At 34.5% G+C, this 13,117-nt stretch overlaps 2 protein-coding genes across 5 annotated transcripts; one reads left to right on the plus strand and one right to left on the minus strand.

The window, feature by feature from the left end:
• Window positions 1-1,941: 1,941 nt before the first annotated feature.
• Window positions 1,942-6,047, plus strand: LOC110708565 (increased DNA methylation 2-like). Of its 2 annotated transcripts, XM_021886729.1 has the most exons (3): window positions 1,942-2,816; window positions 3,775-4,650; window positions 5,025-6,047. In XM_021886729.1, the coding sequence occupies exons 2-3, from the start codon at window positions 3,798-3,800 to the stop codon at window positions 5,297-5,299; spliced, it is 1,128 nt and encodes a 375-aa protein (XP_021742421.1). In that variant the 5' UTR covers window positions 1,942-2,816; window positions 3,775-3,797; the 3' UTR covers window positions 5,300-6,047. The 2 variants fall into 2 exon arrangements, with proteins under 2 accessions (XP_021742421.1, XP_021742422.1); XM_021886730.1 differs by lacking the exon at window positions 1,942-2,816 and having other exon boundaries at window positions 3,681-4,650.
• Window positions 5,984-12,654, minus strand: LOC110708566 (nuclear transcription factor Y subunit C-3-like). Of its 3 annotated transcripts, none has more exons than XM_021886734.1 (4): window positions 12,486-12,654; window positions 12,092-12,150; window positions 7,126-7,893; window positions 5,984-6,299 (listed from the first exon to the last, which is right to left on the minus strand). In XM_021886734.1, the coding sequence occupies exon 3, from the start codon at window positions 7,890-7,892 to the stop codon at window positions 7,143-7,145; it is 750 nt and encodes a 249-aa protein (XP_021742426.1). In that variant the 5' UTR covers window position 7,893; window positions 12,092-12,150; window positions 12,486-12,654; the 3' UTR covers window positions 5,984-6,299; window positions 7,126-7,142. The 3 variants fall into 3 exon arrangements, with proteins under 3 accessions (XP_021742426.1, XP_021742424.1, XP_021742423.1); XM_021886732.1 differs by having other exon boundaries at window positions 5,984-6,302; window positions 12,480-12,654; XM_021886731.1 differs by having other exon boundaries at window positions 12,480-12,653.
• Window positions 12,655-13,117: the final 463 nt, after the last annotated feature.

The following is a 13,117-nucleotide window of genomic DNA, read 5'->3' on the forward strand; positions in this document are numbered from 1 at the left end:
CTTTACACTTCTATTTTAATTTCTTTTTTTTATATATTCTCTATTGTCACACATAACCACCCGACTTATTGAGTCACTTGTCACAGTTTATATATGTCACCTGTTGCATCTCTCCCTCCCCCCCCCCCCCTCCCCCCTCTAATTTTAATACAAAAACGATAAATAGTGAACATAAATAATGATAGTAAGCATTCCATCCGTTCTACAATATTTGGCCTATGTATATTGTTGTATTCGTCTCAATTCTTATTTGTATATTGGTATATAAGTTAACACCCTTATGACATATTGGTATATAAATTATTGCCGGCGACATATTGGTATAAAAATTAACATGTGCGCGACATATTGGTATATAAATTAACAAATTGTGACATCTACCCCCTATTTTTTCTTCGGATGAAAGAGCGTGTTGTATACTTCAAAAAATTGTTTTAATTACTTTTGCAATCTTATTTATTATCATAATATACTTATTCAGCACCAAATAATAATTTTTCCCTCTTCCCTTCCAATACAATAACTTTGATAAATCAATCAAACGATAAAACCCCAAAGAACTAATAAACAATAAACAAAATCTCAATATTAGTTATTTAATTTCAAAACCAATTACTAGTAGACGCTAACTTTCATTATTACTTCATTTGTATTATACCCACAACTTTGTAAATCAACAATATAATAAGAAAAAATATATATATGAGTGTTTTTTTTTTAAAAAAAAAAAAAAAAAAAAATCTACCCTTGTGATGTTTCAATGACCAACGCCCTCAATACATTCAAGCTTATATCCCTTTGCTCAAGCTTTCCTATTCATTCGTTTTCCCCTAGCTTCTTTCTCATCACTTTTGGGCTTTCAACCTTTTTTTTTTTTTTTTGGATTTTTACTTCATAATTTTTTTAAATTAATATAAAAAGTAGAGAAAGGTACAAAAATCAAAATGTCAAATAAAAGTTATTAGCACTGAAATTAAGTGCGTGTATCATACGCATATCCTCCGACGAGAAAATAGGGGTAAATGTCGCAATTTGTTGACTTATATACCAATATGTCGCCACATGTTAATTTTTATTCCAATATGTCGCCGACAATAACTTTTATACCAATCTGTCATAAGGGTGTTAACTTTTATACCAATATGGTCAATTAGCCAGTATCTAATTATGTAATTTATTTTTTGTGGAATCTTGTTAAATTCATCTCGGTATTTATATTCTAAATATGTAATTTTTTATAGATTTTTTTTTTTTTTGCTTTACGTGTATTGATATATTTTTAATTATAATTTTGCATGATAATTGTGCAAAAATAGATAGGATATTTTTTTTTTAAAATTAGAGAGTACACTTTGTAATTGATAAGTAATAGTATTAGCCATGTCTCCTTCACCGTATTTATAAAATTTATTTTACTCAATAAAACTTATTTTTACTAATTCTCTATTATAAAAGTATTGAATTTTAGTGATTTAAACATATTTTGAATAAGATGAAGATAAGGATTGACTATGATATCATATCCTAATAATTAACTCTTTGATTCTTTCCATGTTTATTATTGTGTATAATTAATCTTCATATTGCTGTCCCTTAATTTATTCCTCCCTAATCATGGCCTTGTAAAGTTGTAATCACTAGTCAGTTGTCAGTCCATGCCACCTTTTTTAGTTGCACATTACTAGGCTCCTAGCACTGTTATAACTTATTTACAATAGAAAGTAAGTATAAACATTTAATAGTTAAATACCAACAATAATTCAAACTAATCAACCAATTGAAACAGCCATCAGTCAATTGTCAAACAACATACTTGTATTTTGTATATAGAGACGTAAGAGTACACTGAGTACATATCAATAATTCATCAGACATTTATTTAACTGAATTGAACCGACTGGCTATGTGTCACAGTCCGGGAGTTTGGACCCCGAAACGTGCGGCGCGCTCTAGCCTTTTGACGGCAAGAACGCTAGCCTTGAGCGGAAGAGGGGCTTGTGAGCACAAAGCAACATAAGCGGGCAATCAAATCAAAGGAGCACTCGCGTCTATTTGGGCGACGGAGTGCGAGTGGTCGGGGCTTGTGACGGCCGATACTTCAAGGCGGGCACAAGCGGGTCCGAACCACGAGTTCTTAATGCGTCAAGTTGGTTTGGAGGGGAGCTATTATGCAAGTAAGACACAATATCTATAAAGGTCTAACAACAAACAAGCATAAAAGCAAAGCAACACTTGGTAGAAGGCTTAAGATTTCACTAATCATTTACCCTCTAAAGAGCTTTAAATGACATACAAGGAGAATGTCTAGTGAACACTGATCTGACAGTAACACAATAATGGAACCTCAAGCTAAGAAAGCATAAACTAAACTCTAGGAAAACAACCAAAGGAGTTGGATTCTAACACTATGCCATAAGCCCAAACATCTATAATCGTAGTAACCCAATCTCCCTCATCTATAATCACAATTACACAATAAAATAACAACAAAACAACATACAAATTACTAAATTATGCAAGTGTCAAATTACACTACCCATCACCTTTCCTTAATAGCTATTACCCATCAAACAAAACACACACATTCCCCAAATTAGTAAAATATTATTAACACCCACAACATAATTAGCATGACAATTGCCATCACTTATCCTTGACTAATCACATGTGTCATGTTTTACATGAGCCTTCTTGCATGCTTACTCTATAAATAAATAATTCTCCCTTTTTATTTATTTTTCCTTTCTATTTTTATTTTCTTCCTCACAAAATTCACACTCTTCTGCTGGTTTTCATCCTCCATTTCTGAATTTCAGGTCATTTTCTCTCTTCTCCTCTCTCATTTTCGCTAATAATCTAGCTGCATTTTAGTAATTTTAGTATTTTTGTTTTAATGATTGAATTTATTTCTTTTTACAGTAAATTTCCCACTTAGATTTCAACTAATTGAGCTCAAAATGTTGGATATTGTAGCAATTGGAGTAACCCCATTTTGTAGGATTGTGATTTTATGCTGTTATTATTGTGTAATTAAACTGCAAAAGCTCCCTTTACATCTGGGTATAGAACCCAGAAAATAGCTATTTTGTTGAAATTATTTTAATAAATATGTATATATCTTGCTGATTCTCTAGAATTTGTCTGATTACTTTCCAATTTTTCTTTATGATTTTTTTTTTCTTTCTATTTTTGGGTATTTTGATACTGCAACTTAGTAAAATGTGCTATTATTTCTTAATACCAGATACTTGCTTAAATAAAAACGGAGTACTATTTAGAATGTTGTAGATTTGTATGATTTAGAATCTAGTCCTTTCAACTTAATCTATTGATTTTCAGCAGCTGGTTAGATAATTTACAGAGCTAAATAGCAAATGTAGTAACAAAATACACCCTCTAGTAGTTGTTGGGTGCACCTAGCTCGAGATACACTCTCTAGTAGTTGTTGGGTGCACCTAGCTCGAGGTACACTCGGGTGCATAATAGAGTTTCTATGTACGTGTAGGTACAAATTGCTAGAAGTGAACTTGGTCATAACATTGCAATATAGTGTTAATGTATAGTATAGCCCATAATTGAAATATTGTTATCTGATAATTATATTATCAGTAAGTTGGAATGAATGATATGCTTCGCCCTGTCATTACTGATCGGATTCTATGTTAGTATGTTGTTTTTGTTGTAATCAATCTCCTAAGAGCAATACTGTATGGTGTGCTTAGTTCAAACGTAATTTGTTATTGATTAGACTTGAAATTGGTATTGATAATCCAGGTATCAGCAACGTGATAATCAAGATGAATGCAAATGAGGATTGTTGCTTTCTCCTTTACTTCATCATGGGCACATATTTCGGCCCTGATCTCAAAGGGGAGAAGACCCAAAAATCTGCGTTACAGAGGATAGCAGAAGATCTTCCTCCTTACACACTGAATCAGTTGGCAGATTCCCACATCAGAACCTCTGAAATCGAGCAAATTTACTATTATCTTGTAAGGAAAGCAGATAGGTCACTCATCGTCAAACTACCTGTGTTGTTACAGTTCATTCAAGGAAATCATCCTTCCGAGGGTGAAGACTTCCTTACACTCTTTCCTTCTCATTTGCACCCTCAAACAGAGTCACTTAACCATAGCAGAATTGTAGCAAGTGTTGCATTTATTCGAAATCCAGCTATCTTTTATATCAAACAGGAGGATATTGAGAGGTTCAAGAAGCTGACAGGACTAGAAGAGCTCTTCATAGAAAACACTGTTGTAAGGCTGCCGAATGGTATATATCTGGAGAAGGGCGATGATGATGACTCTGAAGAGGAGCCCATCGGAAGTTACTTTCGTGAGTGTAAAAGCCCTAAAAGGAAACGTCGATTAGAGGAAATTTTGGAAACTGAGAATCTGAAGTCACCACAGTCACTTCAATTGGCTTTGCCACCATCTGGAGTGAGAGATGGGCCTGGTATTGTTATTCTCCCTTCCCAGCCAAGTCGAGAGGAACTGCGTCGCATTGTGGAGATAGCAAGAAACTCATATGCAGTGACTGGAAGTGCAGCAAAGGGTCAGGTGGGATCTGTTATCGGACTGATGGACATTAGTGAATCTGAGGATTCATACCTATTCCGTGTTGCCCTTCCTGGAGTTAAAAGAGAAAACAGTAAGTATTAGCTGTACACATGATCTTTAATTTACATAATTGTGTGCCTCTACACAACTTCTCAAATTTTCATTGCAGCTGATTATTCATACAGGTGGTTGGTTTGTTTGGTCAATATTGACTTAATCAGGTTGTTTTTTATCTTAATCCCAGAACTTCTGTCTGAAAAAAATCAGTTGGCAAATTTTAGATGATACAAGTTGGACTAATTTTGATTCCAGGTTGAAAACAAAATCTTTTTCGGGTTGATTCTGGTTGTCTTAAGGTTAATTGCAGTAGCTAGTCCATACTCCATACTCTGCATTTTGACATATGCCAATACTGCTTTAAATTGTTTTTGTGCTTAAATTTGCTCCTTGATCATGTATATGCAGGAGCATTCCAATGTGAGGTAGATAGCGATGGCAGGGTGGTGATAAAGGGAGAAACAATCACAGGCGAGAAGAGAGTTTACCGCTTTTCACAAACATTCATCATGCAAACACAAAACTTGTGTCCAACAGGACCCTTTTCTGTCTCATTTCAGCTGCCAGGTCCAGTTGATCCCCAAAGATTCAAGGGCAGTTTTGGTTCTGATGCTATCCTCGAGGGTGTTGTGATGAAGCAGATGCCTTCAACAAGATTAATCAAATTTGGCGGTGAGCAGTAAAATCTGTAAAAATGTCGCATTGCTAGATATTCCCAGTAAGCAATGTATGACTAGTAAGCCATCGTAAATTCCTAGCTGATAGACATCCTGACTTGTGTAAATTATCGCAGCTGCTAGCTAATTTTCGAATGACCCGAATGTAACAAGACTGTCAACCTCAAGTAATATGACTTCACTAGTAGCTAATTTCCGTAAGACCAAAATGTATCTAGACTGTTAACCTTGAGTACTATGACTTCACCTATTCCGGTGAATCGGTAATATTAAAAAATAGTGAAATTTTAATTTTGCTTGTATTCTTCTATCAGCAGTTCCACAAAACTAGACCTAGCAAAACCAACCCTGTCTCAGATCACCCAACCCACCCTTGAAGTAAAACAGAAATCACAAGTATTAACCCAATTCACTCAAAACTATACTAAGACTAAATTGAACTGACACCTGCAGTCCTGCTCGAATAATACATGAACCAATGACACCTCAAATGATACGAAGTACAGCTAGAGAGTGAGGGAGATTGATATCAGAAACAGAGGGTACCTAAGTAGCTAGTTAATACTAAAATACCAGCCCACATATTTTACTTGAAGAGTAACCCATTTCCTACATACACCCCCCGAGCATACGAGGACTAAGTCAGCTTGAGGCACCAGAGAGCAACCAAATCACCAAACAGTCAATAACTAAACTGTAAAGATAAGTCATGCATTCAACCTTCCAAAAGGCTACAATGGCAGAGTATAGAAAACTCAAAACAGAACTGTCCTACTTATGCATTCTAATTCGGTAAAGAAGACCAACTAATCTCTAGTAGCAGAGCTATTGATGACAGCCATTTAATCAAGTACCACACAGTAACAACTGAGGTTAAACCGTTAAAACAGACTACACAAGGTAACAAAACACATGTTCTACCAAAGATAAAGATACTCTGATTACAGAAAACCAAAATGTCCCTCTATCCCCAGCTTGCATTCAGCACCCGCGTCCTCATTCCCATCTGCTAAGAACCAGTAAGAAGAATTGTCTAGTTAGAATTTCACAAATTTGAGAGAAAAATCAATAAAATTAGCCAAATTTTACAAGTAATAACATAGTGAAAGATACTTCAAGCCTTCAACTGGGCCAGGGAAAGGAATGTGAGAGGGAGAAGGAAAAAGAGGGCGGGGAGATTTGTATCACTTCAGCCAAGCTAGGCGTGGAGGAAAAAAAAATTGGCTCTTATTGCAAACAAATTTAAATAACTTTAGGGTAAAAAGGTATACAATAAGACACCACTGACTTGTTACAAGACAAGGGGTGACTTCTGCTTCTAAAAAGAGAAACATCTAAAATTACAAATGAAGATGCCTAGTTAGTGAGTTGGACAGCTACAGAAAAAAAAGAAAAAAGAAAAAGTCACCTTCGAGTCGGATCTCCAAACACAAATCCACACCCCAATAATGAAGGATAACTTTTAAATTGCAAACTTGCAGTCAAAAGGCAACTCTTAAACAGTTTTCACAGCACAGCCCTTTGACCACCAATCATCAGTGCCATTAACAAAATGACCAATTTTAAGTGTCAATTTTTGAACATCATTCTTAGTCATTTGCATGCAGATAAACTCATAAACAACATTTCATAAATTTCTACAGTTGAAGGTTTTCAATCAAAGATCCTGAGACAATAAGTAAATGACATTCCCAACTTGATGGTGAACGTTGTGAACACAGAATGAACCTTTTAAATTTCTTCCATCTTTCAGTCGTCAAGCATCCAGCTATGTGCAAGTCAACAGTTGGACAATTGCTATTGAATTAGGAAAAACCACAGGGTACACCTACCTTTACATTTAAGGATGCTAAGCATCAGAAGAAGATTGCTGTCGCTGAGGTGGTTGCTGAGGCCACATTGGCTGACCCATGTATGGCTGAGACTGTGCGGCATATGCATTAGGATTTCCCATCATCACACCTGGAGGTCCAGCCTGAGCTGGGTTTTGTGCCGGCGGCATAAAGTAGTAGGGAAGTGCATCTGTAGGGCCAGCAACAGGCATGCCTGTTCCTCTTGGGAGAGTGGCAAGCACATCATCCTTCAAATCCTCCCTTGGCACAATGTCCACCAAGAAGTCAAAGATGTCAGTTCTTGTGATCGCTGCTGCAATGTCATTCTTCTGCAAGGTCCTCCTCTTGTTCTCCTCAGTGTGGTTCCATGATCGCAGGGTCAGCTCAAGTATAAACATCTCACACGCCCGTGCAAACACAACAGGAGCCTCAGCTGAGATCATCCGGACATCCTCATCAGCCTTCATGATCTTCTTGATCCTTGCCAGGGGAAGGCTGTGGTTCTTAAAATCTGTGACCTTCTCAATATCCTGGTACTGATTCTGCCAGAAGGACTGAAGTTGTTGTTGTAGCTGCTGCTGCTGCTGGTGATGGATCTGCTGGTAAGCAAGCTGGTGCTGAGCCATCTGTGCCCCAGAGGGTTGTGCAGAACCATGAACAGGTGCCCCAGTAACTTGATTTGGTTGGTATGCACCAACATATGGAACCTGACCAGCACCACTCACTGTTCCTACTACTGGAGCTTGACCATGCCCTTGCTGGTCCATTCTGGAATAATACAAAGAAACAAATATCATTTAATTTAAACTTTATTCCAAATCATATTAGGTATTTGTAAACTAAGATTATAGAGTTCCCAAAAAAAAAAAAAAAAAAAAAAAAAAAAAAAAAAAAAAAAAAAAAAACGGGATCCAGAATAACTGATCAAAATTTCCCAGCAATACTATGGTAAATTTTACATTTGTAATCAACAGGTCGGCTTCACATAGTTTGATGATAAATCACCCGATTTTTTTGCAGACACTATCCATAAAATTCGGATTGATTTTAATTCAAAATCTCTCAATGTATTTAGGTATTTGTAAACATAGCATATACAGGTATATCTCTATAATTCAAAGCTGAATCACAAAATTCCAATGATAGCATCATAAATGAAAAATGCCAATAAAAATTAATTTCCATGTCCTTGTGTAATCCATCAAATTTTATCCCAACAAGTGTCAGCATAGCAAATCAAGGAACAAAGGATCTTCATAAAGAATTATAGAAATGTGATCAACGCATTCAAGATGAAGAGATTTAAAATTCAAATAGCTGAACAAACTGGACATGTGATTGCATCATGGTGAATTACCAAAAAGATAACATTGCAAATTCAATTCAAACAAAACAAAGAATGATAACACAACACAATTAAGCAGATAAACAAGAAATGAGACAACACACCTAGGCAATATGTAAGCAAACTTTTAAACAGAACTCATGAAAGCTAAATCTCTCTACAAAACTGTGGCTGCAAAATGCATAAAATAACACAAACCCTACGAAAGACAGTGAATGATCGATCAAAATGCCAGCTAGTTGGTGGGAAAATGGGTTCGGTCCAAATTCTATGTTTCTACTCTCACGGCCCAGAAAACAAGCCTACATCGGCCCATACGGTGAACCTTAATAAAAACAAGTCATAAAATAGGGAAGTATAATTAAAACTACCCCGTAATATAATTGAATTTCCGTCAAACAATAACTTAATAAAGAATAAAGATAATGTACTATAAATAATATATCTGTGAAAGTATAATCTAAAGCTTGAGCCATAGATAGGTTGCCTAACAAGCAAACCAGGGGTAATGAACAATAGGAAAGATACATTTATGATTTGAATTGAACAAACCACCTCCTCCAGCATTCCCTTTACCAATGAGTCCACAATGCTATATAATTAGTATTCTTGGTGTTTCCAGGTTGAAGCCATAGTAAGTTTAGAACCCACCAAACCTCTTTCATTGCCTTGAACTAGAGGCAACTATAATCAAGTAACATCCCAATCCAGAAACTGGAGTAATGCAGTATTAATAGCAATTAAACTAAATGAGAAGGTTCACTAAAGCATAAGTCATATGACAATCCACCAGCATATCCAAGTTAACTTACCAGGTTTCTAGCTCTAATTACATTCATGGGCTGTTACACTTTCTACAAGACATATACTTAAAGTCCCTCCTAACTATCAAATATAGTAGTCTAACAATCTTACCACCCACTCAAATGTCTCACATCTTTTAAGAGACAATTAAGATACACTGTTGAGAAAGTTTGCTGTCTGGTGGTGGTTGTATTGTTGAAGAAAAGGAAAAATTTACTATCGCAATATTGCAATAAAGAGCAACACATTCAGATCGGCCTTAGATTTTATTCAGGCTTTTGGGAATCAGACATCTGTCGCTCTTTCTAGGAATAATGCTTATTAAGTTTTCTAAAAGGAAAATCTTCATAAAAGCGCCAATTTACTCAAATACTCCAAAGTAAAAATGATATTCACTACATGTCATTTAATTAATTCACATTCTGGTATCCATAAATATCAAGTAATTAAGTTACTCCAAAATCAACAAGATCTAGTATCTTGAAAATAGGCATAAATACAAATAACTCATTAACAAGTTACACCACAGCTACATCCCATAGAAAACAATAGAGCCATGTGGCAAAGAACGTGTACCATGTATGGCTCCCCTACTCCCAACCCCTACATATGGTTAAAGAGCAACTAAAATTGCTGCCAACAGTCCCAGGATATCATGGAGAAGCACCAAGGTAGATTCATCTTAATCCAATTGTCCCTTTTAGTTCATTAAAATATCTAAAAAACTGGAACTACAACCTCGAAGATCCAGTAAACCAATATCATCAAGGGCACTATTTCATACTGTCATATTTTCCTTCTGTCCACAAATCTTAATTATTTCTCCTTTCTATTTGTTTAATGGACTGCATCATTATCCTTTCAGAAAGAATTGTCATGAAGACACTAGGCAAATCTGAGATTAACAGTATAAAATCAATGTATAACAGTCAAGGCTCCACAAGGTACTTCAACTGGAAATTTTCAAAAATGATCAAAAAAGAAGCTTCTTCAGCAAACAAATCCAATTGCATGCTTCACCCTTCAACTCTTCAAGGAACCCTCAATCTACTGATTTACATTCTCAAATACGATCTTAAAATGGATAAAATACTGGAATCCTGGTTAAATGACTATGAGCAAATCCATGGACGACAATCCAAATGCATTCTCATGAGGCCAGGATGACGTACACATACATCTAAGCAAAGTGGGCACTTGGCTCAAAAGAAAACAAACAAAATAACCAACATGGAAAACATAGATTGATAAATAACTTTGTAGAGTTTAAGATCAAATATTGCCCAAAGGTACTTATCTAAAACATATTTTTAGAACCTCAAATGTCCAAGAGATCAAATTATTCACAACAATGTTGTGCAATACCCTCTTTTCTCTTTTTCGCCCAAGGGAAAAATTACTGCTTCAACAACCTTAATTAAAGCTGTACTAAACTTGATAGTTACAGCAAAACTAATTAGACACTCATCCAACTTATAGCTAAGTTATTTTTTTCTATAAACTGCTATGAACCCACTTCAGTTCTGTCTCTCAACATCCCAAAATGCATTTCAATTACTCGTGCTCAAAGATGCCTCACTTTTCGTCATACAACTATGGTGTACTTTGTGACTTCCCCAACTATACATAAATGTAGTCATCACTCCCCCCAAAACAGTCAGCCGACCCTACTTATGGGATTAAGGCTTAGATTGATTGATGTACCTTAACTTTTCTTACAAACATCAAGGTTTTTTTAAGAAAATATATCCAGGTCTCATATTTTTCTATTTAAGTTCCAAATTCAGAAGAAGTACAAAAAAAAAGAAGTAGGCAAATATTCAACAGCGTGTTTGGTAGCCAAGCATTAATAAGAAAATCAATGTGAAAGTGAAAAAAACCAAGCATTCCTTGGTTTGACAAAATTTGTGTGCTGAGAAGAAAAATTACGAATAAGTAAAACTGAGCAAGTTTGAGTACCGTAGACCTTTTATTATACACAGAACTTCACCAATTTTGTTTTCCATAGTTTTTACGATTGAAAAAAGGCAGGAAATCAAGCTAATGAATATTTTAACTGAATTAAAACTCTAATATTCTCACAGAATTCCATGCTACAAACAAACCAAACAAGTGAACGTTAAAGATTTCAAAGACAATGTAAGTTAAATTGGACCGTTAGACACAAGATATTATTGGGGAATACCCAATTAGGTCACAAAAATAATTACTACAGACATAACAAAAAAGTACCCGTATATACCCTAGACAAAGCCAAAAACGCGAAAACAAAACATACATAGGAACAGTTTTGTTGTAACTAGTAGTATAGAAAGACACAGACAAAGGCAAATGTTAGTTTGGAATTACTAGACATCTCAGAAGGTGGTCCATAGAAACACCCCAGCTCACACATACTTAAACACGTTTGTTAAGCATTAAACATACAACGAAAAAGGAGGGTATTCAATAAAAGCACATTTAACCTTAATTTGATAATAACACAAGGGGAGAGATATCGAAACAGTCGAAAATAGACATAAAATGAATGAAAATTGAGCTATATGACCAGCAAACATCAATTTACATTCTGCGAATTTGAGTGGGTATTCAAATAAAGCATTGAAATTGATTTAAATCACATAATTAAACATCTTTTTCGATTTCGAATAGCCAAAAATTGCAACAAATACAGTTCGCCATGAACCAATTACACCAAGATTATAGGGTCTAAAATTCAAAATTATAATCATTCATAAAATTACAATCCAATAAAATTACATGCAAATCTATACCCATGCAAAATTAAAACAGAGAAATTAAAAAGAATCAAATTACCTTAATTAATGAAAAAAAATTAAATTCCCAGTAATTTCCTTCTACTAGTACACCACCACCTGAAATAAGAAACAAGAACACAAATTCAACCGATCAAAAAATAACATTAATTACATAGAAAATTGAAAAGAAAAAAAATTGCATGAAATAAAAAAATTAAAGGGTGCCTAGAATTAGAATCAGAAAATAAAATTGAAATTTTTTTTTTTTTTTGAAACATTGATCCCATGATTTGGGGAGGTGGGGATATGAATAAAAATCAAATTAAGAAACTTTTATATAAATTGAAAAAAAAAAATCGTTTCCTTTTTCTAAATTTAGGGTTTTGATTTGATTTGGGAAAACCCAAAAAATTTAAAAATCAGAGAATTGAGGAGAGAGAAAGTACACTTGCAGAGGTATGAAGAACAACGGGCTGCTGCAAACAAATAAATCTTCTCTGTTGTTTTTCGAATTTATTTATTTAATTTATTTTTTTTTCGTTTTTATTTTTCTGTTTGATCAAAGAGCTGAGAGAAAAGAAAGAAATAAAAGAGAGTTTGATTCTGTTCTGACTTAGCAATGTCAGAAATAGAAGGGTTTTATATTTTGTTTAAATAAAAATTGGGAAGCCTTTTTGCATTGACTATTTTACCCTTTAAGGAAATGGAAAAAATAATTAATTAAAAAAAATTAAAAACCTTGGTTTATAAGAATAGAATTAATTAATTTAAATGAAAAATTGTCTTTTTCTTTCATGTCACAAATTATGTGTCCTACTCTCACTTTACCAACTACAAAAAAAAAAAAAAAATTGAAAGCATTTGCCACCTCCACCCCCTAAAATAATAATGTACTATAAAATCTAGGTAGGTTATCAATCTATCATTAAAGATGAAGTCATGTAGTTTCTTGATTGGTTTACTCATGATGATATTTATTTTAGGTAATGTTTGAAATTTGAAGAATGCAATTGTTAAAGTTTTTGGTTGGGAAAGATACTATCACTTTCGAGTAATCTAATCATATAGGCGATTATTAAGTTTG

The sequence above is a fragment of the Chenopodium quinoa genome, unplaced genomic scaffold, assembly GCF_001683475.1.
Source record: "Chenopodium quinoa cultivar QQ74 unplaced genomic scaffold, ASM168347v1, whole genome shotgun sequence".
In the NCBI taxonomy this organism is placed as follows: domain Eukaryota; kingdom Viridiplantae; phylum Streptophyta; class Magnoliopsida; order Caryophyllales; family Amaranthaceae; genus Chenopodium; species Chenopodium quinoa.

What these genes read in the sequence shown, in the direction of transcription:
- LOC110708565 (XM_021886729.1), top strand. Translation starts at nt 3,798, where the DNA reads ATGAATGCAAATGAGGATTGTTGCTTTCTCCTTTACTTCATCATGGGC. An exon ending in TGGAGTTAAAAGAGAAAACA is followed by an intron (nt 4,651 to 5,024) that starts GTAAGTATTAGC and finishes ATGTATATGCAG; the next exon opens with GAGCATTCCAATGTGAGGTA.
- LOC110708566 (XM_021886734.1), bottom strand. Translation starts at nt 7,892, where the DNA reads ATGGACCAGCAAGGGCATGGTCAAGCTCCAGTAGTAGGAACAGTGAGT.